This window comes from Centropristis striata, chromosome 12 (genome assembly GCF_030273125.1).
Source record: "Centropristis striata isolate RG_2023a ecotype Rhode Island chromosome 12, C.striata_1.0, whole genome shotgun sequence".
In the NCBI taxonomy this organism is placed as follows: Eukaryota; Metazoa; Chordata; class Actinopteri; order Perciformes; family Serranidae; genus Centropristis; species Centropristis striata.
The window spans coordinates 37,603,001-37,628,061 of NC_081528.1; the positions used below are offsets into that span (position 1 = coordinate 37,603,001).

General features: G+C 37.7%; 2 protein-coding genes across 2 annotated transcripts in view; one reads left to right on the forward strand and one right to left on the reverse strand.

Moving 5' to 3' along the window:
* LOC131981619 (ecto-NOX disulfide-thiol exchanger 2-like) overlaps positions 1 to 18,497 on the forward strand; it is a 331,480-nt gene extending 312,983 nt beyond the window's left edge. Inside the window, exons 13-16 of the mRNA XM_059346003.1 lie at positions 2,768 to 2,824; positions 4,529 to 4,634; positions 10,836 to 10,921; positions 17,862 to 18,497. Coding sequence (XP_059201986.1) covers positions 2,768 to 2,824; positions 4,529 to 4,634; positions 10,836 to 10,921; positions 17,862 to 17,993 — 381 coding nt within the window. The 3' untranslated portion in view covers positions 17,994 to 18,497. The remainder of the gene's footprint in view (positions 1 to 2,767; positions 2,825 to 4,528; positions 4,635 to 10,835; positions 10,922 to 17,861) is intronic.
* Positions 18,498 to 23,564: 5,067 nt separating this feature from the next.
* Positions 23,565 to 25,061, reverse strand: part of LOC131981617 (solute carrier family 4 member 11-like) — a 41,900-nt gene continuing 40,403 nt past the window's right edge. The window contains exon 20 of the mRNA XM_059346000.1: positions 23,565 to 24,240. Within this exon, the coding sequence (XP_059201983.1) occupies positions 24,174 to 24,240 (67 nt within the window). The 3' untranslated portion in view covers positions 23,565 to 24,173. The remainder of the gene's footprint in view (positions 24,241 to 25,061) is intronic.

Genomic DNA, 25,061 nt, shown 5'->3' on the forward strand with positions numbered 1-25,061 from the left:
GTCTTTTGAATCGCTCTTAGTCTGGCCCCTCCCCTGGGACCACTTTGCCATGGGAAACCCTACCAGGAGCTATTGCTCCCGACAACACAGCTCCCAGGATCACTGGAGCACACAAACCCCTCCACCACGATAAGGTGGCGATTCTTTGGAGGAGATGTTACATTGTATAATAGTTTAACTCTATGGAGTCTTATAGGGCTATTTTGTCCATTTTTGAATCCTTTTCATGTCTTTGTAAAGTAACTTTTTTAGTCATTTGTGTCTTTTTGTGTCTTTTTTGTGTCTTTTTTTGTTATTTTGTGTCTTTTTTTGTCATTGGTGTCATTTATGTGTCTTTTTTTGTGTCTGTTTTTTGTTATTTTGTGTCTTTTTTTGGCCATTTTGTGTCTTTTTTTTTGTCATTTTTATGTCTTCTGTGGATTTTTTTTTTGGTTATTCTGTCTTCTCATTTTGTGTCTTTTTTGGTCATTTTGTGTCTTTTTCAAGACATTCAAATATTTTGAATGCTTAAATATCATCATAAACGGCTTTGGGGTTCAGAGGGTTAAATAGGCGATAATTAATATTTTTATAATGACAATGTATCAAACATTGTGACACTGGAAGTGTTCACTTTCTGTGATGAGAGAATCACCACCTGAATGTGCAGCTCCGCTCGGCTTTATGGAGCTTTATATTGAGATTCAGCTGGTTGTTTAGCTGTCCGGCCCACAACTTCACTGTTCGCTTCACTCTCACTGCTCTCAGAGTGTGTTTGGCCACAGCAGGCAGCTCATTTAAGAGAAAGAGCTCCATTTAACCTTCTGTACGCTAGCTGCTTAGCACCAAACAGCAGACAGACACAGTTAGTGACTAGCTGGTGAAGCTAATGAAGCATTTAGCTGCTAATCAGCCAGATGTTTCCCTCAGGAGCTGGTAGAGACCAAAAACAGAGCGTAAAGAGGAGTCAATATATCGAATTCATCAAGTGGACTCAAACAAAACTTTAAATAATACTCACTATATCCACTTAAAAGTACGTCTGTGTTGTTTTTTTGGACGATATATTCTCCCAGAAATATTCACAATAAACAATATCATCAATTATTACAGTTTAAGAAAATGTGATGCTGCTGATCTAATGATAATATATTGCATAATCATGCAATAACAACCTTCCAAATATATATGTATGTATATATATATATATACACACAACTTAAAGTAATCTACATAAAAAGAAGGACGAGACAATGAGCACATGAAAAAAAAAAACTAAAGCCAGCAGCTAAAGTTGTGACAAAGGGGCACAGCAAAACAAAAGAGAGGAAGTGCTAATGATGCTAATGATGCTAATGATCAAGCTGTTGTTTACTGTGAGCATGTGACAGCCTGATACACAGAAGTGAGCAGAGAGGAGGAAATCTGGATGACAGAAAGATACTTTATGTCTTATATAAGAGAAGTTTCTAAAAGGAGAATCGGAGCGATGGACGGTGGCCTCCTCTAGAGTCTAATCAATAGAATATATATATATATATATATATATATATATATATATATATACACTACTGGTCAAAAGTTTTAGAACACACCAACTTTTCCAGAATTTAATTGAAAATTATGCAGTTTAATGTCTCAGTGTACTCTGAAATTAATGCACATTTGCAACATTTAAAATTCTTTATTGAGCATGATAGTGTTTTGAAAGTAAAAAAAAGATTCAAAATCATATTTTATGTTGGACTAAAGGACTAAAAAAAGACACAAAATGACCAAAAAAAGACACAAAATGACAAAATAAGACACCAAAACATCAGACTCATCATCTCATCTCATCATGTAATGCACAAAAATGCTCCCCATCATAAACATCAGTCCCTGCTGGAAAACTAAGTATTAAGTATTCAAATACAGGAAGAAAAAAAAAAAAGGCTCGGGCAAGCGAATAATAGAGTGCACCAGCAGCTTTTACTGACACCTGTACAATTATGAACTGAAACCTCTCGTTCTTATTATTTCATCATCTGGTGGAGAATAATTTCATTCAACAGGTGGAAAGAAACAGTTTTCTTGTCATCCAGCAGATGTAAAAACACATTAATGTGAGAGGTGTATTATAGCAGCACGTTGTATTATAGCATCAGCTGTCCTGGCTCAGTGTGACAGTTCACTGCAGTGGTTACATATTCATCCACCGTGTGCATTCATGCCGGATCGTAGCTGTCAGCGCTGCATTATTTCCTAATACTGCATATCTGCTTAATAATGCAGTTACCGTATCTGTCCCATAGTCTCCCAAATCCACTCTGGAGATGTCATCTTTCATCACACAGCTGTCAGCGCTGTTGTCACGTTATCGCAGCCTTCAGCCATGAAAGAGAGGCTACTTTAATCATTTTAAACGTCACTGTGTCATCTTAAACAGCAGGTTTCTATTCAAACCTATTTAGGAGGTGTTCCTGTGTGGATTTGATTGAATAAATCTCTGACTCCAGGCCAGCTACTACCAAGCAGCGGACCAATTATTTTGCACATTTTATTATTTCTATAATGTGGGATGTAGCCGTTTAAACTGTTTTTTCTTCTTTTAATTCGGGCTTTGTCTCCAAAACTTTAACAGAAAAACTCTCTGCTTCTTATTTATGCTGCTGCAGACACTGTTCATATTTATGTGTGTGTGTGTGTGTGTGAGAGAGTGAGTCGGAGAGTTTTGGTGTGTCTGATTGCATTAGTGGGTGACTTGTTCCTCATTGACGTTTCCTCTCATTTTTCTAATTGACTCTAGCTGGAGACGTTAAAGCGAGATGACAGAGGGAGCGAACAGAGTGCTAATCAAGTCAGTGTAAGTGGGAAAAATCCTGAGCTCTCCCGACTCTCTGCTAAATATTTGTCTTCCTTCTAATTTTCTTTCACTTTTTTCTCCTTCTCGCCTCGCTTCCCTTAAAGAGACAGCTCATCCCAAAATAAAAAAATACATATTTCTAGTCTTACTTGTGCTGATATTTATCCATCTAGATTGTTTTGAGGTGTGTAATGATGTCATGTTAGTGAAAGAATTAAAGGAAGGAACAAAACAACACGTAGTTTCCTCTGTACTGCTATTTATCAATCTAGTTATCTAGAGATATCGGCCATAGAGATCTGCTTTCATACACATATGGAACTCTATGGCACTTTTCTAAATACTCAACAGCATTGTCTTTTTCCATAAATCATCAGCCTGTTACTCAAGACAATCTACAGACCTTGCTGTTAGCAGTTTAATAATAATAACCAAAACAATTCTACTTTACCTGTATGATTATTTAGTGCATTGTTAATCACAATACATATGGTTAATAATCAATTATAGACTTATGTGACCAGCAATAATAATAATAATAAGAAGGTTGAACAATTAAACTAAATATTTTAAGTTTTGTTTTTGAGTTTGCTCAACTCTGAATTCAGATTTTTGTCAACTCAACGCGATTGTAACGCCGCTATGAAATGTCAGCCAATGTTGCGACCACAATTTTGAGTTAGCATTGATACGCTAATGGCTACTCTTGTAGCTGTAACAAGCAGCGCCGCTAGCATCAGTTAGCCGCTAGCATCAGTTAGCCGCTAGCGTCATTTAGCCACTAGCTTTCGCTAATGACCAAATTTCCCAACAAAGAAATAAGAGTTATCAGAACTATTGTCCCTTGTTGTGAACCCCAACTTAAAGATATAAGTAACAACAACTCACCAACTTGTTTTTGAGCAGACAACTGGCTTCCTTTGTTGTGCTAACTTACATTATTGCCCTAAATGTCAATAATTTATATTTCCAAGTTTTACCAACTTAAATCACTGTTTTAGGCCAAAAAATACAAGTTGGCTTTTTTGCAGTGAAGGTAAAAAAAAGTGTATTTTTGATTTTGGAGTGAACTGTTCCTTTAACATCATTACAGGCCAAATATTCACAGAGACGGCACTTGTCACTGACTAAATCACTCCGACACAACTGGGTTAGATAATGAAGTAAATGTGTATTACATACTTGCACAGTCTCTCACCACATTAGAGAAGAAGAAGACACCTCGGCCTGATTAGACTCTAGAGGAGGCCACCTTCCATCGCCCCCATTCTCATTTTAGAAACTTCACTTATATAAGACATAAAGTATCTTTCTGTCCTCCAGATTTCCTCCTCTCTGCTCACTTCTGTGTCTCAGGCTGTCACATGCTCACAGTAAACAACAGCTTGATCATTAGCATCATTAGCACTTCCTCTCTTTTGTTTTGCTGTGCCCCTTTGTCACAACTTTAGCTGCTGGCTTTATTTTTTTTTTTCATGTGCTCATTGTCTCGTCCTTCTTTTTATGTAGATTCCTTTGTGTTTATTTTCTATTTTTGCCTTTACTTACAGCGCACAACTCTTTGCATGCTTATTAAAACACCCTCAATGTGTGAGCCTGTTGTTAGCCAGAGCCCTGTTTAGATTGTTCTGTAGCGTCTGTATTTAATTGAGGTGCTGTGTCGGTCTTTCAGGAGTGTTTTGTGATCTCTGTGTTTTTTCTCAGGATGTAACAGCGTCATCAGTGGTGTCCTGCAGTCAGGACAGGGAAGGTCCTCCAGAGACGAATCGTCCCAGTCCTGTTCACTCAGAGAGGGACGCTCTGCTAGTCGGTATGCTGTCTTACTGCATCTACTATACTGCATAACAATAAAGCATAAATCACATCAGATATTAACCCTTTATCAGGCGAAGAACTATATTTGGTAACTTCAGTGGATATCGAAATGGGGTCGAGAAAAAAGTTGCAAATTTACTTGATTAAAGTGGCAAATCTACAAGAAAAAAAGTTGCAGATTTACGAGATTTAAAGTGGCAAATCTGCACGAAAAAAGTCGCAGATTTACGAGATTTAAAGTGGTGAATCTGCGAGAAAAAAGTTGCAGATTTAAGAGGTTTAAAGTGGCAAATCTGCGCGAAAAAAGTTGCAGATTTACGAGATTTAAAGTGGCAAGTCTACAAGAAAAAAAGTCGCAGATTCACGAGATTTAAAGTGGCAAATCTATAAGAAAAAAAGTTGCAGATTTAAGAGATTTAAAGTGGCAAATGTACAAGAAAAAAAGTTGCAGATTTACGAGATTTATAGTTGCAAATCTGCGCAAAAAAAGTTGCAGATTTACGAGATTTATAGTGGCAAATCTACAAGAAAAAAAGTTGCAGATTTAAGAGATTTAAAGTGGCAAATCTTCACGAAAAAAGTCGCAGATTTCCGAGATTTAAAGTGGCAAATCTACAAGAAAGAAAGTCGCAGATTTCCGAGATTTAAAGTGGCAAATCTACAAGAAAGAAAGTCGCAGATTTACGAGATTTAAAGTGGCAAATCTACAAGAAAAAAAGTTGCAGATTTACGAGATTTAAAGTGGCAAATCTACAAGAAAAAAAGTTGCAGATTTACGAGATTTAAAGTGGCAAATCTACAAGAAAAAAGTCGCAGATTTACGAGATTTAAAGTGGTGAATATGCGAAAAAAAAGTTGTTTTTTTCCCACTTCATTCTCGTAAATCTGTGACTTTTTTCCACGCAGATTTGCCACTTTAAATCTCTTAAATCTGCAACTTTTTTTTTTTGTAGATCTGCCACTTTAATCTAGTAAATTTGCAACCTTTTTTTTTATTTTGGATATCTGAAGTTACAGGTTCTTCGCCTGATAAAGGGTTAATTACAAAAAAGCTGCGGGCACAGTTATTTATCTTAACATGACAAGTGTCTGTCACAAACATGTGTGTCCTGTTGATGGACATTTTAATGGGTCGGGTTGAGTCAAAAGTTGAGTGATTATATATTATGATTACCGCTCAGGAAGGAGACGGGCTCTGTGTCCCAGAGATGAACGTGCTTTGGTCCAAAATGTGCAAATCAACCCAAGAACAAAAGCAAAAGACCTTGTGAAGATGCTGGCTGAAGCTGGTAAAAGTGTGTCATTATCCAGTGAAACGAGTCCTGAGACATGGGCTGAAAGGCCACTCTGCCAGGAAGAAGAATTACTCCAAAAGAAACATAAAACAGACAGATTACAGTTTTTTTGTCAGACCACAGGACATGTCTCCAGACATTAAGGTCTTTGTCCCTGTGTGCATTTGCAAACTGTAATCATCAGTATGTTAGAAATGTAATTGTGAACATATTAGCATTTAGCTCAAAGCACCACAATATTAGAATAATTACCAGCAGCTGCACAGAGCTGCATGCTGAAGACTTGCTCTACAGCATTTTATGTCTTTTATTTCACCTATTTTTCTGCTGCTTTCAGTTATTTTATTGCATCTAATGTGATGATAGTGCTCTGGTTAAAATGTATCTAAAAATAAAAGAACATAAAAGCCTTAACAGATTATTATTCATACCACACTCACAGCAATTATGGCCTTAAAAATTATGATCTCAACAGAATTTTAAGATTTTTAATTTCACAAAGGAAGCACAAGCTACACACCTGTTGAACTGGATTATATTATATTGTAGCATTTTTCTAACTGTCCATCTTCACCACAACATGCAGCAGCAGTGGGATTTCTCTGATTTGCTTCAGTCACTTTGACGTAAAAACTTTGCATAATTACATAGCCATTAGAGCGACAGAGGAGAGAGAGAGCCCACTTTACTCATTAGATTACATAACACAATGTGACTTTATGATGATAGGAAACATGGCCAACATCTATCTCCCTCGTGTGCAATAAACTACATTATTTATAGAAGTAAACAAAGCCTCGTCCTATTTTGCTGCTTGTTTTCCGGCACGCTGCATTTTCACATGTTAATTGTCAAGGACATCCGTTGGCTGAAAGCATGAAAGATAAAAGTTGCTGCGTCTTGTTGAGAATTGCAAATTGTGCTGGAGTTTACAGAATAATAGGCTGTTCTGTGTCCATGCATTCGGCTCCAGTTTTGCCGTTCCTCCAGTGCCAAGCGTGCATCTGCTGCCTGATAGCAGCTAGTTAGGTAGTCAATGGTGCTTGTCCTGTGTTCCTGCCCACTCTGGCTGTTTGCTGAGGTAGAGGTGGACCACAGTTAAAGATCCCAACACCTTCTTATGTCACAATCACTCCTCTTGACGTCTTGTTTGATGCTGAGTTGAAGTGAGCACCGTGGGGAGAAAAAGGGACACTCTGCTCCTGGAGGAAAATGTTTCATCAGTAAACAAAGGGTTGAATCTCTTTGGCTTTTCTCTTTCTCTCCCTCCACACAGTGAATGTAGATGAACACAGTTGCATAATCTTTGAACTGCTCCCTTCTTGAAAAAGGAGACGAAAAAGTATAGAAGATGAAAGCTTTTTTGTTTGCATTGTTCAGCTGAAAGAGGCCTTTCCAGGACAAGTTGTGTTTCTGAAATAAGAATGAAAACTCTTATTGTGCTCCTGGAAACACCAACCACATCATCTGCTATACAATGATAGAAGTATGATTCTGTTTTATTATAACTTGGGTCTTTTGAAGACATTATGTTTCCATGGTTACATGATTTCACTCATCAAATGAACAGGGTCAAAGCTATTTAGACATTCTGAGATCCAAATTCTACTAAACTAAACAACATACAATGTGTTTTGTAATGGTGTAAATATAAAACATCACAATTTATTCATCATTTAACTATTTGATTTCATCTGAATGATGGTCTAAATGTTCCTTAAATCCTCATATACAGCGCCAAGAAGAAGGAGTTATCTATTTTATTTCAATAGTTTTCTGCCTGTTAATGGTAAAAAATTAAAATGTTTAAATAATAAAATAAGCATTAAAATTCACAGAATTCCCACGATGTCCCTCAATAGTAGCTACAATCCTGCATGTTAATTGCTGAGATGTGGAGATTCTGCAACATTGCTCAAAAGACATCAGGCCACGAGGAAACGCTACAATTCAGCTGAAAGTTGAATAATGGATAGAAAACTTTATAAAATATTCAAGGCTATTTTATCAGTAAATGTCTTGAACTTGGCAAAAACTGTGCTCTCTTATCACTCTCCATCACAGCCCTCAACAACAGAACATGGTTTTTGATTCAACTAAGTCATCAATATGCAACAAAACTACTGCATCATCACCCTTTTTAGCATTTAACGTACTTTACACGGATTTGGCTACAATGCAAGTTAATGACAGTCATATCCCGTGGCTATTCCAACACACACACACACACATACACCTGTGATGCGTCTGTGCAAATCGTTTATCATTTATGTTTTTCTTTGTTGTTGTTTGCGCTGTATGTCTACCGTCTCTACTTGTGGTCCACATGGTGCAGGGTATTTGTCTCTCATGTCACTTTGTTTGTTACGTCATTTCACCAATAAAAAAAATAAATAAAATGAAAAGTTTGAGGGGGCGCTAGTGAGTCAGTTTTCTGCGTCCATTCCTGCGAATACCAGAATACGTAAATTTCACGAGAGATGTATGTACATTCCCAAAATGATGAGTTTTTGAATATGATAAAGTCTCCAAAAAGGCAATTCATTTGGGAGATGAATAATAATAATAATAATAATAATTCCTTCAATTACAATAGGGTCTTCGCACCTCGGTGCTCGGTCCCTAAAAAAGTAATCCTGCTTTGAACAAGAGTAAACGCCGGTTCAGATATCTGATGTATGTGCTCAGCTTATAGGAGCCAATAGTTAAAGCCTCCTGAAGTGTTTCCCACCTGTAACGATACCACAGGTGTGTATGAGTGTGTGTGTGATGAGCAGGTGGCCTCTTGTTGAGTTTCCTCAGCTATCTCAGTATAAATGTGTGTGACGGATGCTGGAATGAGGCCAGATAATGGTCAACCCTCTTCTGTCTCACACAGCCTGTCGGAGGGGAACCTGCTGCTAAATCACTTATAGACGAGCTGATTGTGAGTCAGAGCTTCATGAGAGCAGCTCCCCCGTTCACAATTAATCTCTATAATTGCATGTGTGGTATAGAAAGTGTGCGGGAGTTCTTCAACTAAGAGAGACAGGGGAAAAAATAAACACAACTTTTTTTGGTCTGTCTTTTTTGTGGTTACTTACTAAATAACGCACAGATTTCAGAACCTGGTCTCACAGGAATCCGTGGAATAGCCACGGAATCACTCAAATTTCTGTGAAACTGACACGGATTTGGCTACAATGCAAGTTAATGACAGTCATGTCCCGTGGCTATTCCATGGATATTTGTTCCTATTGGTTTGTTCCAAGTCACGTGACTTTCAAGGTCCCAGAACAAAAAACATGGCGGACAGTTCTCTCATTTTTAGTGAAAAAAATCAATATTTTGACTTATTTTCTGCATAAAAATGGATTTTGATCACATCACATCACAGAAATATATGTTTTATTTTCTAAATATTCACTCAGTGAATGTACATAATCACTTTGTATGTTGGAATAGCCACGGGATATGACTGGCATTAACTTGCATTGTAACGAAATCCGTGTCAGTTTCACGGAAATTTGATTGATTCCGTGGCTATTTCACGGATTCCTGTCAGACCAGGTTGCTCATCAGTACGGTAACATTTACATCCACTAAGTATCTGGTCTAGGATACTTGGACATACAGCAGCTTCATTCGTGTGTTGCTAATACATCACACTTGAACTAAATTATACATGACTTTTTCTGTACAATGTTGCCTAAAACTGCCAAAATCAGAAACTTTGTCTCAAGTTCATCTTGTTCTGTAGAGAGTCTGAACTCTACCGAGCTCTCCCTGCTCGCATGCTTTGTCTGTTTACATTGCAGACACTCACATTATATTATATTATGAAGGTCAGATCATCTGGAGAAGCAGTTCTCAACCTTTTTGAGTCTCGACCCCCAATTTAACATGCATGTATGTCCGCGACCCCCACTCACTGAACACAATCTCACACGCACAGTTTAGATCACCCAAAAAAGAAACAAAATGACCAAAAAAAAGAAACAAAATGACCAAAAAAAGACACAAAATGGCTAAAAAGACACAAGATGACCAAAAAAGGAAACAAAATTACCTAAAAAGACACAAAATGACCAAAAAGACACAAAATGACGCAGAAAAGAAACAAAATGACCAAAAAAAGACAAAATGACTAAAAAAGACAAAAAAAGACACAAGATGACCAAAAAAAGACACAAAATGACGCAGAAAAGAAACAAAATGACAAAAAAAGACAAAATGACTAAAAAAAACACAAAATTATCAAAAAAAGACACAAAATGACAAAAAATCCCCGAAATGACCAAAAAAAGATATGAAATGACCAAAAAGACTAAAACACATTAACACATGAACACTAACACAGTGGAGACAGAGCTGACTTCCAAAATGATTTGGCGACCCCCAGAAATCATCTCGCGACCCCAATTGGGGTCCCAACCCCAAGGTTGAGAATAGCTGATCTGGAGAAGCTCCACCAAACCCTCAGCTGGTTCTTTTTACAGGTTTTGGTGTCTCCTAACTCCAAGCTGTGGTGAAGGATTATCTCTCTCCTGGCCCTATCAGAGTGGAGAGCAGATGCTTTGGTTGAGTTTGTGTTGAGTTTCAGTGGCACATGGCTTTGATGAGAGATAACGGCATCAAAGCCGTCATCAAACACTCTCCTCTAATCTGCAGCCACAATATACAAGAGCCTCTTAACAGTGTTAGGAGTCTCACAAAAGCCACTCCATGCATCCTCGCTTGTTTTTCATTCAGGCACGAGGAGGAAGAATAATACACACTGATTTCTGGAGCAGTCTGCCGCGGTTTAAAGACATGTTTGACAAGCGACAAGAACTTAATATCTGCAGCTTTGTGACGAGGTGTGTCTTTGCATTTTGACAGTTTAATTAACACGTCTGCGTGACCTATTTGTTCTTCCTCAGGGATCATTTCAACCTTCCTGCACGTCCACCCGTTTGGAGCCAGCATCGAGTACATCTGTTCCTACCTGCAGCGCCTGGACACCAAGGTAACACACACACACACACACACACACACACACACACACACACGTACAGTATATCCCAGACATGGTGACACAGATTAAATTTCCCTGCAGGGCTGACATATGGGCCTGCTGTATGCCAGGGTCCTGCTGGGCCATTTTAGTCTCCTGGCATGCAAACAAGCCTGGAGTGCAGACGAGAGCCATCAGTTACTCTGAGATCTTTTTTTTAACCTTTATTTATCTCCGCAAAGGTTTTCAGAAAAAGCATTTCAACATAAAGCTGCGCTGCTTCACACTAACGTACCTGTTCTTACCAAGGGTGTATATAAACATAGTCTAAAAAACAGAAGTCTAATGATGAGGTTTGAATAGCAGTTTAAGACAAAACAAAGGTAGCAAATGGCAAAGGTAGCCATAAAACGTTTTAATTTAATTTTTAACTTACACTACTGGTCAAAAGTTTTAGAACACACCAACTTTTCCAGAATTTAATTGAAAATTATGCAGTTTAATGTCTCAGTGTACTCTGAAATGAATGCACATTTGCAGCATTTAAAATTCTTTATTGAGCATGATAGTGTTTTGAAAGTAAAAAAAAAGATTCAAAATCACATTTTATGTTGAACTAAAGGACTAAAAAAAGACACAAAATGACCAAAAAAAGACACAAAATGACCAAAAAAGACACAAAATGACAAAAAAAAAAGACACCAAAAGACACAAAATGACAAAAAAAGACACAAAATGACTTACAAAGACATGAAAAGAATTCAAAAATGGACAAAATAGCCCAAGACTCCATAGAGTTAAGTTGTTAACCCATTTCTTGTTCCCTGAAAAAGGCCTACTTGTATAATTCTGAAATGTACATTATTTTCCAGTTTTGGTTAAGCTTACCTTTTTTTATTTACCTCTGGCAGTTCACCACTTACCTTTGGACCCTTTCAAGCTGTTCATTTGACTTGAACTGCTTGAATTTCAATAAAAAACTGGAAAAATTGGGGTGTTCTAAAACTTTTGACCGGTAGTGTAGGTCTGAGTTTACATGCTGCTTCCATTTAAAGTGTTGCAGCAGCAGAAATAGTTCCAGTGTAGTTATTACTTAAATCTTAAAGACCTCGCCCTTATTCTGTCATGGCTACTCATCATTTCAGGGATAAGGAGGAGCAAATGATAGCAGCTCATTAACATGAAAATTAGATAGTTATCACCCAATTATAATGCTTTGTCCTAGTTTGCATACCTTTTTGTTGTTGGTTGGTGATTAATGTCAGCAATTAGCCTCTTCACTGTAGCATATCACACCATTCAAAGACAATTGGCCATGAGAGACTTTTGTTTTGCACTCTGCACACTCTGGGTATGACAGGTTATAGCTGCTGTTATTATACTCGCTGTAGACATTTATTTCTTGTTTTCTAAGATTAAATTGGGACACAAATGTAGAAAAATATATTAATAATAAAAATAAATATATATATATATACACACACACACACATACATAAAATATATATAAAATAAAATAATTAAAAAATAAAAAGATAAAACATACATATATGTATATATACACATACACACCTACATATACAAATATACAAGTTCAGTTTTCAGAGCCCCACTGCCAAGCTATTTTACCTGTTAATTGGCTATTTAGTGGCTTTTGTTTACAAGTATCTGGGAGTGGCCAGTCCCTTTATAACTGTGAAATTTAGCTGGAAATTCTTTAGTGCATTAATCTTGTGTGGATCTAACCTGGCTCCTGGTCTCTGGTAGTATTTTTTGCTTTAAGATTGTTAATTGTTTAAGCAAACAAGTTCTAATTTCCGGTGTGAACAATGATCATTGCAGGAATATTCCAAATTAAGTTACGTATACAGATTTTTACATACAAAGTGTTACTAACAGCAGCTTTGTGTCACTCTGATTGATGTATTTTCTGACCACATCTCCAAATGTTGTCAGCTGAGTAAACTCTCTGTTGTTGCAGCAGGTTTAGTCCTGCAGCTCTTTTCTCCTGATGCAGGATGCAGCACTGTGACCTTCCCTCTGGTCAGAATCGTGTTTGTGTCGACCTTTCAGGCCTCGGCTGCTGCTCCCGCCTCGTTAACAGCCAGAACCTCAATTTATAGCGAGCTCTTCTTTGCTCCGATGGAGCCTCTCTCTCCGTTTCTGCCCTGTTGCCGTTATCACTTTCTAATTTTATCACACATCCCCACTTGCACAACTTATTGATGAATATATTCATGCTCTGCGACCGCCTGCTGCTGCCAGCCTCTGCCAGTTTAGGCTGTTAGTCAGCCTGATTTCTCTGAACAAGGCGACACATTGGAGTTGATTCCTGGTTTATAACTGAGCTGAGCTTTGTCGTCACCATCTCTCCAAGACCGCTGATTTTAAAATACACTACCTCCTGCTGCTCATCCCACTGCATGTGACTGACTCCTGCATGATGAAAACATCCAGATTATATCATGTTGTTCTTGTTTACCTTGATTTTACTAATAAAGGTCAATGGTTTCTCACGTGGCAATCATCCAAAGATTAATTCTGTCGGATCTGTTTGGTCTCCATCTCTATATTTTACAAGCAAATTGATGCAATGAAAAAAACTGTATGGGCTAACCATCTCCTGGCTCATGCTTTATGTTTATCCTACAGATATGAGTTATATTGATCTTCTCATCCAGCTTGTTGCAAGAAATCAAATAGGTCTAATTCATAAAATGTCAAACCATTGATTTCAACTTGTATGTGACATGTATATTCAGGTGTTTGTGTGTGTTTTGCATGCTGTAGGCATATACATACATTATTTAATATCTCAGAAAAATAACTTAACCACTGTCAAGAGCATGCAAACATTCATTCATTCATTCTCTGACATTGGCGAGAGGCCGGAGTCGAACCAGCGACCCTCTTGCTGTGAGGCAGGAGTTCTAACCACGACACCATTGTGTAAAAATTAAAGGAAAATGAATGAATAAGCCAATGAGATGTCTAAAAGAAGGGTCGTACTACAAAGCTACCCAGCTGCACTGATAATAAACAGCTTCATACTCCACTGTAACGTCTGTTCCTTAGTAAAGTAGAAAACTAACTGCTCATTTATGTGTAAACATGTAAAAAGACCTGTCAGCAGGTGAGAATCAGCACTATTTTGGCAATTTGACATCTCCCATTGAATGAGGTGCTGCCTCTTTCTTGAAGCCTCACAAAGAAGATAACGGCACACACTCCAGCCAAAAACTCTCTTAAACTCTCTTCCCTCCCACACTGAACCAGTAAAAACACTGGATCTGATCCACGCTGACCCTGGGAGAGAGACTGGTTCACTCTGGACAGATCACAGGCTGACACATGGAGACACACAACATTCACACTCTTATTCACTCCCACCAGCACTTAAGAGAGCAATTAAACCTAAACTGCATGTCTTTAGACCTGGAGAGAAGCCAGACTGACATGGCTAGAACATGATGGATTCACCTATGGCTAAGCCACACCCCCAAACACGATGAGCCAATCACAGTGCTCATAGCTAACTCAATACACTCGGACATTCTCTGCTTCCACATCCATTGAAATGCATTGGAGTTAGTCCGTTTTCAGACGTTTTTATGTGTTTTTTCTTGAGATTTTAAGTTTAAAATGGTCAAACGGTGACACGAGAGGCTGGGCGACGGGGTGTATTTTCTACCAACTTGTTAGTGTATATTAACGGATGAAAACAAGATAGTAGCAATGACCATAGCATATTTTAGAAGTCATGTCAAGTTTAAAGTAAATCATATTTCTTACCCTGCAGTGCATGAACAATGCTGATCCTCTATCTTGTTGTTGGAGATGGTGACGGCAACGAGATGCGGCTTATAACGTTTACATTGTGACCTGTAAACATTTGCCTGGAGCATAAACTTTTCAGCCACCTTCTCAACAATGCAATTACTCACATAACCCTCCAATGCATAATGAAGGCCCTTTTGATTACTTCGAGATGATATTTCATCTTTCTGTCTCCAAAAATGATTAATTGCCTCCTGTGAAATTTCTCCGACTGTGAAAGCTGCAATAGCGCCCATCACCGAATATTGACAGTTTGTCCGAGTGAGTGGAGGGGGCGGGGCTTAGCCATAGGTGAATTGCTGCATCCAGAATGTGATGGAGGTAATTCCAGATCCTTCTCTGTTCACTAATACTATCTGTACATATCCTGGACATTTGGTGGAAAGACTCCTGTAAGTTTATTAGAGCTGCCAGAGCAGCTTGAAGGTCCCACCATGGAAATAATCCCACGTTTCTTTATTTCCTGTCCTGGAGCATGTATGTGACGTAAACACATACGTGACGTGAGCAGATCAGATCAGAGTTTTGTGTCTTGTCAGTGTAGACGACACGCTACGGAGGAGAGGATTACACTTTTACACTTTGGAGGGTGGTTTCAGATTTTTGCGTCTTTAAGCCCCAAAAACGCCGTCACCGTCTAAACGAAAGGCACTTCTGATAAAATATTTTGTCGTTTTTACCCGCAAGCATCCTGGTGTAAACGGGGCCTAAAAACGAATTAAAGTTGCATGAAGATGAAACACCAAAACGCACAGAAAAAGCTTTGTTTTTAAGAACCCTGCTCATGTGCAGACGAGTCCTTCTCTACATGATGGTGCTGCATGTTTTTGTGCAGCTGTTTGCCTGTAAATCTGTTGTTTCAACACTGACTCCAGCAGCAGGCAGCACACAGAGTTTAGTCAATACCGCTGGCTGGACTCACTGACAACAAGTCCAATCCTCTCTGCTTATCTGCTGGCTCACACACACACACACCATGTCTATAATGATACAGCAGGCCCTATCTCCATGATGGACCTTAATGCATCCTGACACCAGCACAGGCCAGAACAACCTTGTTATTAATGCAAGACAGTGTGGCTCGTCCACGGTGGATTTCTGTCTGTGCTGTCACCTCTGTGCTTCTCCTCAGCCAGCAGCAGTAATCCTGTCACACAGCTCATATTGTCTTGCCCTTTCCATGTAGTTTAAGTGAAGGTGCGAGGAGAGAGTGAGAGCATGATGAAAATGAAGAGCAGAGGTGTGAATAGTGGAGGTGTGAGATCATCTGTGGGCTTTTTTTTATGTGGCGTCTGAGGCCCCGTTTACACGAGGATGCTCGCGGGTAAAAACCACAAAATATTTTATGGGAAGTGCCTTTCGTTTAGACCAGGGGTCTCAAACTCAAATTACCTGGGGGCCGCTGGAGGCAGTATCAAAATGACCAAAAAAAGACACAAAATTACAACAACAGAAAGAGACTAAAACTAAATTACTTAAAAAAAAGACACAAAATGACCAAAATAAGACAAAATTACTAAAAAAGACACAAAATGACCCAAAAAAGACATACAATTATTACAAAAAGACACAAAATTACCCAAAAAAAAGGACAAAAAAGTACCAAAAAAAGTAATTAAAGGGGCCTTCCACACACGACACGGTAAAGTGCCATTCATATAAACTCACATTAAACTTTCATATCAAGGTGGGGGCCACAAAATATCGTCACAAGGGCCGCAATTGGCCCGCGGGCCGCGAGTTTGAGACCCATGGTTTAGACGGTGACGGTGTTTTTGGGGGCTTAAAAACGCAAAAATCTGAAACCACCCTCCAGAGTGTAAAAGTGTAATCCTCTCCTCCATAGCGTGTCGTCTACACTGACAAGACACAAAACTCTGATCTGATCTGCTCACGTCACGTATGTGTTTACGTCACATACATGCTCCAGTACAGGAAATAAAGAAACGTGGGATTATTTCCATGGTGGGACCTTCAAGCTGCTCTGGCAGCTCTAATAAACTTACAGGAGTCTTTCCACCAAATGTCCCGGATATGTACAGATAGTATTAGTGAACAGAGAAGGATCTGGAATTACCTCCATCACATTCTGGATGCAGCGATTGGTGGGAGGAGCCAGACGGCTGTGAACGAGACCTGGGAGATCTAGTGATGGAGGAGAACTTTGTGGAAGGAGGAGTAATGGCCAAAAAAAAGGCACAAATTGACAAAAAAGACACAAATGGACAAAAAAAAGATGCAAAATAGCCAAAAAAAGACACTAAATGACCAAGAAAGATGCAAAATAACCAAAGAAAGACAGAAATTGACCACAAAAAGATGCAAAATGGCCAAAAACCAGCCAGACGGCTTTGGAGGAGACCTGGGAGATCTAGTGATGGTGGAGAACTTTGTGGAAGGAGGAGTAATGGACAAAAAAAGACACAAAATGACAAAAAAAGACACAAATTGACCACAAAAAGACACAAATGGACAAAAAAAAGATGCAAAAAAGCCAAAAAAAGACATAAAAAATAACGGAAAAAGACACAAAATGATGAAAAAAATACACAAAATGGCCAAAGACAAAAATTGACCACAAAAAGATGCAAAATATGCAAAAAAAGATGCAAAATAACCAAAGAAAGACACAAATTGACCACAAAAAGATGCAAAAGATGCAAAAAAAGATGCAAAATAACCAAAGAAAGACACAAATTGACCACAAAAAGATGCAAAAGATGCAAAAAAAGATGCAAAATAACCAAAGAAAGACACAAATTGACCACAAAAAGATGCAAAATGGCCAAAACCAGCCAGACGGCTGTGAACGAGACCTGGGAGATCTAGTGATGGAGGAGAACTTTGTGGAAGGAGTAGCTGATGAAAATGTGTGGTGTGAAAACTTCTGCATGCCCAAAGATGCTCTTATGGCTTTAAGTGATGCCGCCTGGCTGCATACAATCACATTTCACACACTTTTGCGTCACCGTATGCAGCAGATTTCCTCCTGAAAACGCTCGTCTAAACGAGGAATAAAAAGTGAAGACGAGACGCCACTTTTGCGTCTTCTGTTCAGACCGTCCTCGTGTAAACGTAGCCTGACTCTCTACCTGTGTATCTGTGTCTTTGTGCAGATTAACACCAGTGAGGTGGAGGCTCTTCTCTCCCGGCTGCCCTGCACCTTCAGACAGGAGCTGACCGGCGTCGGAGCCAGTCTGGAGAAACGCTGGAACTTCTGCGGCTTCCAGGGCATCAAGAGCACATAGGACTCTGCTGGAGACACTTCTGGGACATAAAAAACAGGACAGGTACATGACGGAGACTCTAATAATGTGGAGGAAGACGCTGGACTCCACCTGCAAAGACAAAAACACAAATTATTCAATGTGGATCTCAGATCAGGAAGAGGTGTTCTGTGAGATAAATATTACAGGTTTTTGTGATGGAAAATTAATCGGCAACATCTCTACGGTGAACAAGAGCCGGATGGATGTAACTCTATAGTGAAAGTCATCTCTCACTCTCATTTTTTTTTACTCATGGGATTCAATTAAAGGACCCTTCAGAGAGCCAATCTCAGGGGAGCGGTGGGATTGGTTTTATTTTTATACTGGAGCTCCAGTCGGCTCACCGTGCTGGCGGACCTGGACCAAAGGGCTACACAGGAAGGTCAACAGGGTCGACTTCCAACCTCAAAACTCTCTGGTTTTCTGTTTTGTTTTGCCTCTTCTTGGTTTTATACGATCATGTGAAATAAATTCTTATATTTCCTTCTTCTTTCTGTGTTGGCTAATAAAGGTGCACATGATACGGATGCAGGGATCAGGCAGATTTTGTAGTTTTTTACACTATGTGTTGAATCTTAATGAATATTGACACTACGGTACACAACTGATGTCTATATTCTGAAAAATTGGCGGTACTCATTTTTCTCTAGCACTGCAGGTACGGCAGGGTGGTGGTTTTAATCCTAGGGAGATCATTTCTGGGGGGTCGCCAGATGGTTAGACAGAAAAGCAATAAAAACATGCATTTCTGTGTGAGTTTAGTAGCTTTATATGTTCTATTCAACGCTTCACTTGTACATCAGGAGGTCCTGCAGGTCAGGGAGAGAAAAACACAGAATGCATCAAAAATCCTAACAGCAGCAAAGAGCTGGCTGCTCAAACTGAAAAAAAAATGTCGTCACAAATGAAGAAGGGAGTCTCTCTCTCTCTCTCTCAATTAAATTGGCTCTATTGCCATGACGTAACACTGTACATATTGCCAAAGCAAGAAAAAAAAAGATAGCAGTAAGGAAAGCAATATTTACAATAAATTATTATAATTCTATCATTCATTTTAACCCATTGACGCCTAAAACGCCTGTAAAACCTCTGGGCGATTTTAAAATCAGCCCCTAAAACCTGAAGTTTTTCTAGAAATTCAACAGAAGTGTCAATGCTTCTACTAAATAATAGATTTTTCAGCCTCTGTAGCAGATAGAAATTAAATTCAAAGTATTGGAGAGCTTATACAAATACTACAAAACGACGTATCCGCTTTCCAGGCTTCAATGGGTTGAAGGAATTAAGAAAAGAAAAACTAATAACAATAAGCAATATTTACAATCATTGAATTACAATCAATCTATCATTCATACAATCTAACCGTCCCAGCAAAGAAGAAGAAAGAAAAAATAAAAACAAAACAAACAACAACAACAACTGTGTGTCACTCTCTCTCTCTCTCTCTCTCTCTCTCTCTCTCTCTCTCTTGTGTAAATTAATCACCAACCTGGTTAATGTGGGTTATAACTCAAAAAGGTTAAGAACCCCTGCCGTAATAAACCGGGGTCAAACGGCAGCATACACCTGTGGTACGATGCAGTTTACCTGGAGCTGCAGTGTTGGAGGGTTACAGCAGATGGCGCCAGAAATAAAAGGATTTCTGCCCTCATGAGGTCAGGATATATGAAGATTTGTTCGCTCATTTCAGGTGATTTTTGAAGAGATGGAAAAAAAAAAGAGAATTTTTCATGGATTCCAACCCGGGTCCGCCGCAGCCAGGACCCAGCCTTAATGGTACCTGCTCTCCCAGTGTGAGCCACCGGGACGCCCCGATGGAAATGATTTTAACTCACAGGACTGATCAGCTGTTTCTGCTCGACTGACATGAAAGAACAATCATGAGTTGTCCAATTGAATCAAATTCCTGAAGATTTCTCTCCGTTTTCTCCCGTGGGTGGCCAAAGTTGTCAAATCAGCAGCTTTTTTTTTGTTGTTTTTGTTTCTCTCTATTTCTGTTACTGTTTACTGACAGATCAGCCGATAACAGGAACCTGCTGCCATCTTCTGACCAAAGGACGCTACTGCAGCTTTGTTTATTCGCTCTAAACCAGCTGATGGAAGCATCTCTCATTCATATTTACTTAAATGCGACATTTAAAAATTCGCTTTAATGGAAAAGTTTATTGGAAATGGAGCAGCTGTTGGTGGTAGCAGGAGCAACACATTAGTGGACAGAAAGAAAGAAAGAAAGAAAGAAAGAAAGAAAGAAAGAAAGAAAGAAAGAAAGAAAGAGAAAAATAATAATATAATAATAATAATAATAATAGAAATAGAAATAGAAATAAAGGAGAGGAAAATAATAATATATTAGAATAAGAAAGAAAGAAAGAAAGAAAGAAAGAAAGAAAGAAAGAAAGAATAATAGAAATAGAAATAAAGGAGAGGAAAATAATAATATATTAGAATAATATTAATTATATATTATATATAATAATAATAATAATAATGACAATCAACTGTGGCGGTCAGGAAGAATGAAGAACTAGAGAAAATCAGGTACAATAAATTATTGTCATCCAGGTATTTATTCTTTTACTCATTGGAGTTCAATGAGAGAATTAAATTTGATTTATTGTTCATGTTTTTCATTGTGGTATCAAATTGGGAGTCAAGAATTTTTCCCAGGTGTTGATGACAGAACCAAGGAAGTCATTCAGTTCTTCTTTCATCTGGAGTTTATGGATTCTTCTTTCAGTGGCATATGGGAATATGAGGAAAACAACGTTTCTTCAAGAATTCAAGCTAACAGCGGGTGAGTAATTTATGTAAGTGGTCATTTTAAGGGTGAATTATTTCTTTCATTGCAGTTTTTTGAATGTCCAACAATAGCAACAAACTGTTTTCTTCTGCTGCATCCATGATTATAGTTTGAGCCACGTAGCCACTGATGATAATTGCGTTCACTTCTTCATTGTACCACAGTGTGAATAGGAGCTTTAACAGCTGAAAACATAATCAGGGCACTCAGAATAGATGGTTAATGCCTGGAAAACATTCATGATGGAGCAGTTGATGCATTAATGGAGGAATAACAATTTTGAGGCAGAAAAATGCATTTAAAATGTGTTTGTTGGTTTTAAAAAAAAGTGATTTTACAGGAAGAAACAGATGAAACAAAATAATCGGACAAAGATCTAAAAGTGGTGGATTTTGGGGAAACTTCTTATGCTTTATGTCCAATCTCCACTTTATTATCAGTTTCATAAACAGGATGGGATGAATCTGCCTATTTTTTATACACATCTATCAGCAGCAAAGCCTCTCAAACTGTCCTGAAGATGAGCTTCTACTGCCATCTACTGGACACATTCAGCACTCCCAGCTGATGGTATTTGAGGAGGTTATCTTCTGTTTCCTACACTGCTGAGGTTCATTTTTCCCTAAGAGAAACCTTTTTTATCAGTGAGTAAACTGACATACACTACTGGTCAGAACACCCCAATTTTTCCAGTTTTTTATTGAAATTCAAGCAGTTCAAGTCAAATGAACAGCTTGAAAGGGTCCAAAGGTAAGTGGTGAACTGCCAGAGGTAAATAAAAAAAGGTAAGCTTAACCAAAACTGGAAAATAATGTACATTTCAGAATTATACAAGTAGGCCTTTTTCAGGGAACAAGAAATGGGTTAACAACTTAACTCTATGGAGTCTTGGGCTATTTTGTCCATTTTTGAATTCTTTTCATGTCTTTGGAAGTCATTTTGTGTCTTTTTTTGGTCATTTTGTGTCTTTTTTAAGTCATTTTGTGTCTTTTGGTGTCTTTCTTTGTCATTTTGTGTCTTTTTTTGGTCATTTTGTGTCTTTTGGTGTCTTTTTTTGTCATTTTGTGTCTTTTTTTGTCATTTTGTGTCTTTTTTTTTTAGCCATTTTGTGTCTTTTGTTGTCTTTTTTGTCATTTTGTGTCTTTTTTTAGTCATTTTGTGTCTTTTGTTGTCTTTTTTGTCATTTTGTGTCTTTTTTTAGCCATTTTGTGTCTTTTGGTGTCTTTTTTTGTCATTTTGTGTCTTTCTTTAGTCATTTTGTATCTTTTGGTGTCTTTTTTTGTCATTTTGTGTCTTTCTTTAGTCATTTTGTGTCTTTTGGTGTCTTTTTTTGGTCATTTTGTGTCTTTTTTTGGTCATTTTGTGTCTTTTTTTGGTGTCTTTTTTTGTCATTTTGTGTCTTTTGGTGTCTTTTTTTGGTCATTTTGTGTCTTTTGGTGTTTTTTTTGGTCATTTTGTGTCTTTTTTTGGTCATTTTGTTTCTTTTTTTTGTCATTTTGTGTCTTTTGGTGTCTTTTTTTGTCATTTTGTGTCTTTTTTTGGTCATTTTGTGTCTTTTTTTAGTCCTTTAGTCCAACATAAAATGTGATTTTGAATCTTTTTTTTACTTTCAAAACACTATCATGCTCAATCAAGAATTTTAAATGTTGCAAATGTGCATTAATTTCAGAGTACACTGAGACATTAAACTGCATCATTTTCAATTAAATTCTGGAAAAGTTGGTGTGTTCTAAAACTTTTGACCAGTAGTGTATTTCATGGATCTTTCATATTATATTCTAGTGGTTTCCTTGGGAGGCAGCGGTGAGGTGATGATGATGATAATTTATTTTGTAAAACTGATTAATGTCTTTTAGAAACATATTACAGTGTATTATTCATGATGCTTAGTGCAAGGCAACAATAGAAATGTTTGGTAAAATGGTTAATTATGAGCTTGTTGTCCAGTTGAAGAAGCTTTCTGCATTCTCGATATTGGAGAACATTAGCATTAGCTGCAGGTTCATAAAGAGAAACAACTTAGTGTGCTAACTTATCAATTTGAGACTGAATATTGACTCCATTTAATGTTTTATTGCTCATCATATTATGATTTACAGGTTACATTTTCCAGTAAAAATGTCTCTAATTTCTTATGATTTCTTTTAAGAAATCAAAGAGTTATTTCGTTCTGAGCCCGTAGTTATGAAAGGTAAAATAAAAGTGTAAAAATTGAAATGTTGTGCTAAAATAACAACAACTGATAAACAATTAAAGCAAACAGTGAGCAAATAGCTGCAGGATGTTTGTGTAAAACAAGCAATTTGAATAATTTTTGCAGATAATTTCCTGTGAATGTCGCTTCAGAGATTTGTTCTCTTGTTATTTCTTAGGAACTTTTAATTAAATTTTCTCTGTATTGTAGTTTTTTGTTTTTGTTTTTAACAATCATACATATTTCATAGACTTCTTCTTTTGCTTCTTTCCCCTTCTGACGCTTTTCTGTTTTAACTGCGTACTTTTCTAACACAGGACGAGGTTGTTTAGCAGTGAATACAGCCTATATATATATCTATATATATATGCCTCTTTATCTTGAATAATAATTAAAACTTCAGGGAGAACTGCTGAGATATAGGAGGACTTTATTTTTCTATTTAAGGTCGAAGGCCTTGTGACCCCCTGTGAAGCTTTGGTGACCCCTAGTGGGAGTTTGAAGTTTGCATTTTAAGTATTTTGCTTTTAATATTGAAGTATAATAAAACACTCACTTCCTTTTAAGTGTTTAATTGTGTAACAACAGCTTGATTTCATCCAAACATTACAATGCACAGAACAAATTACCTGTTTACTAAAATACTTTATAATGTTTTGTGTCTCTTCAGGAAGAAAACAGATGTTTTTTCACATCTGGAACACGTACAGTATGTTATGATACTTTATGATTTCAGCTTTATCAGTGTGAGGCGACGCTTCACTCTGCATCTTTTAACTGCGAGGAATTCCTCCTCACTTGGCTAAGTGATTTTAAAATATGTGTAAAAACACTGAAGCCAGTCAGACACAGACCAGGCAGCTCTCTATTACAACAACATCATGCTGAAATTAAATGAAATTAACATTTTTTTAAATATCACAAAAAGTGTCTGACATAAACTCCAGCTGTGTGAAGAAACTCCTTCATGACTATATTGTTGAATACAATAAAGATGCAGGAATGTTAGATATTAAAGTGATGCATTGGTGGTAAATGCATGACGGAGAGCTCCTGAGGGGTCGGCGGGTGAAGAGCAGAGTGTTCACGTCCAAAATATAGTCCAAAAGCATTTCAACCATTGAGTTCTGAGTCTGTTTCCCTTCATTATGTGCTCTCTGTTGCTCTACATGTGCTGAGCGTCCATGATGTCCAGATATTTGGCTTCGATGACTCGGGGAAGCAGGCTGGTCCTGAGATAAAACACACAGAGAGACCAGATGAGACTCAGCGGTTACATGTGTTGGATATGAAATAGGAGGTAAACGTATAAATCTTTCAGTCAAACAGCTTTACAAAAGTCTTTGAACTCCCAACCCCCAGCTTCTAAGGTTTTCTTTTAAAGATTTGCATGCAACAGAATACGTCCTTCAACATTTAGAGAGTAGGTTTCCAATCATGGAATCACCTGGAAATTGGTTAAAATGACTAAATATCCTTGAAATAATCTATGTGTCCTAATCTACTGTTGCACACACACACAAGTAGTAGGCTTAATACACAAGAAAACTTTTTTTGTAAACTAAAGTTAAAGAGTTATTTGTTTTGAACATGTTGTGTTATGTGGCTTTGGCTGCCAAAACCGAAAAGTTTTTACATAATATACATTACATTATTATTTTTTAACTTACAGATAGAATTTTATACTTCTGATTCCCAAGTGACAAGTTATAATATGGAGACAGCTTTTAAACAGTGAAATACAGAAAAGTCTGCTGAGAATTTTGTCTTTTTTGCGAGTTAGTTTCCTTCGCAGTGTTCTTATTGTCAATGTTTGTATAAAACTAATTGGTAACGCTTTATAATAAGGTCCTTAATAACCATTAATTAACAAGTAATAAGGCATTGTTCTCGCTTTAGATCCGGTAGTTGCAAAAAGCATAGTTAATTTATAGTTAACTTATAATAGATGAGCAATAAAGTATATTTTAATATCAATAAGCAAACAAAATAAGATTAATAAAGGCATGGCAAAGACATAATGGGTGGGTCATGGGTGTTTGTAATGCCATTA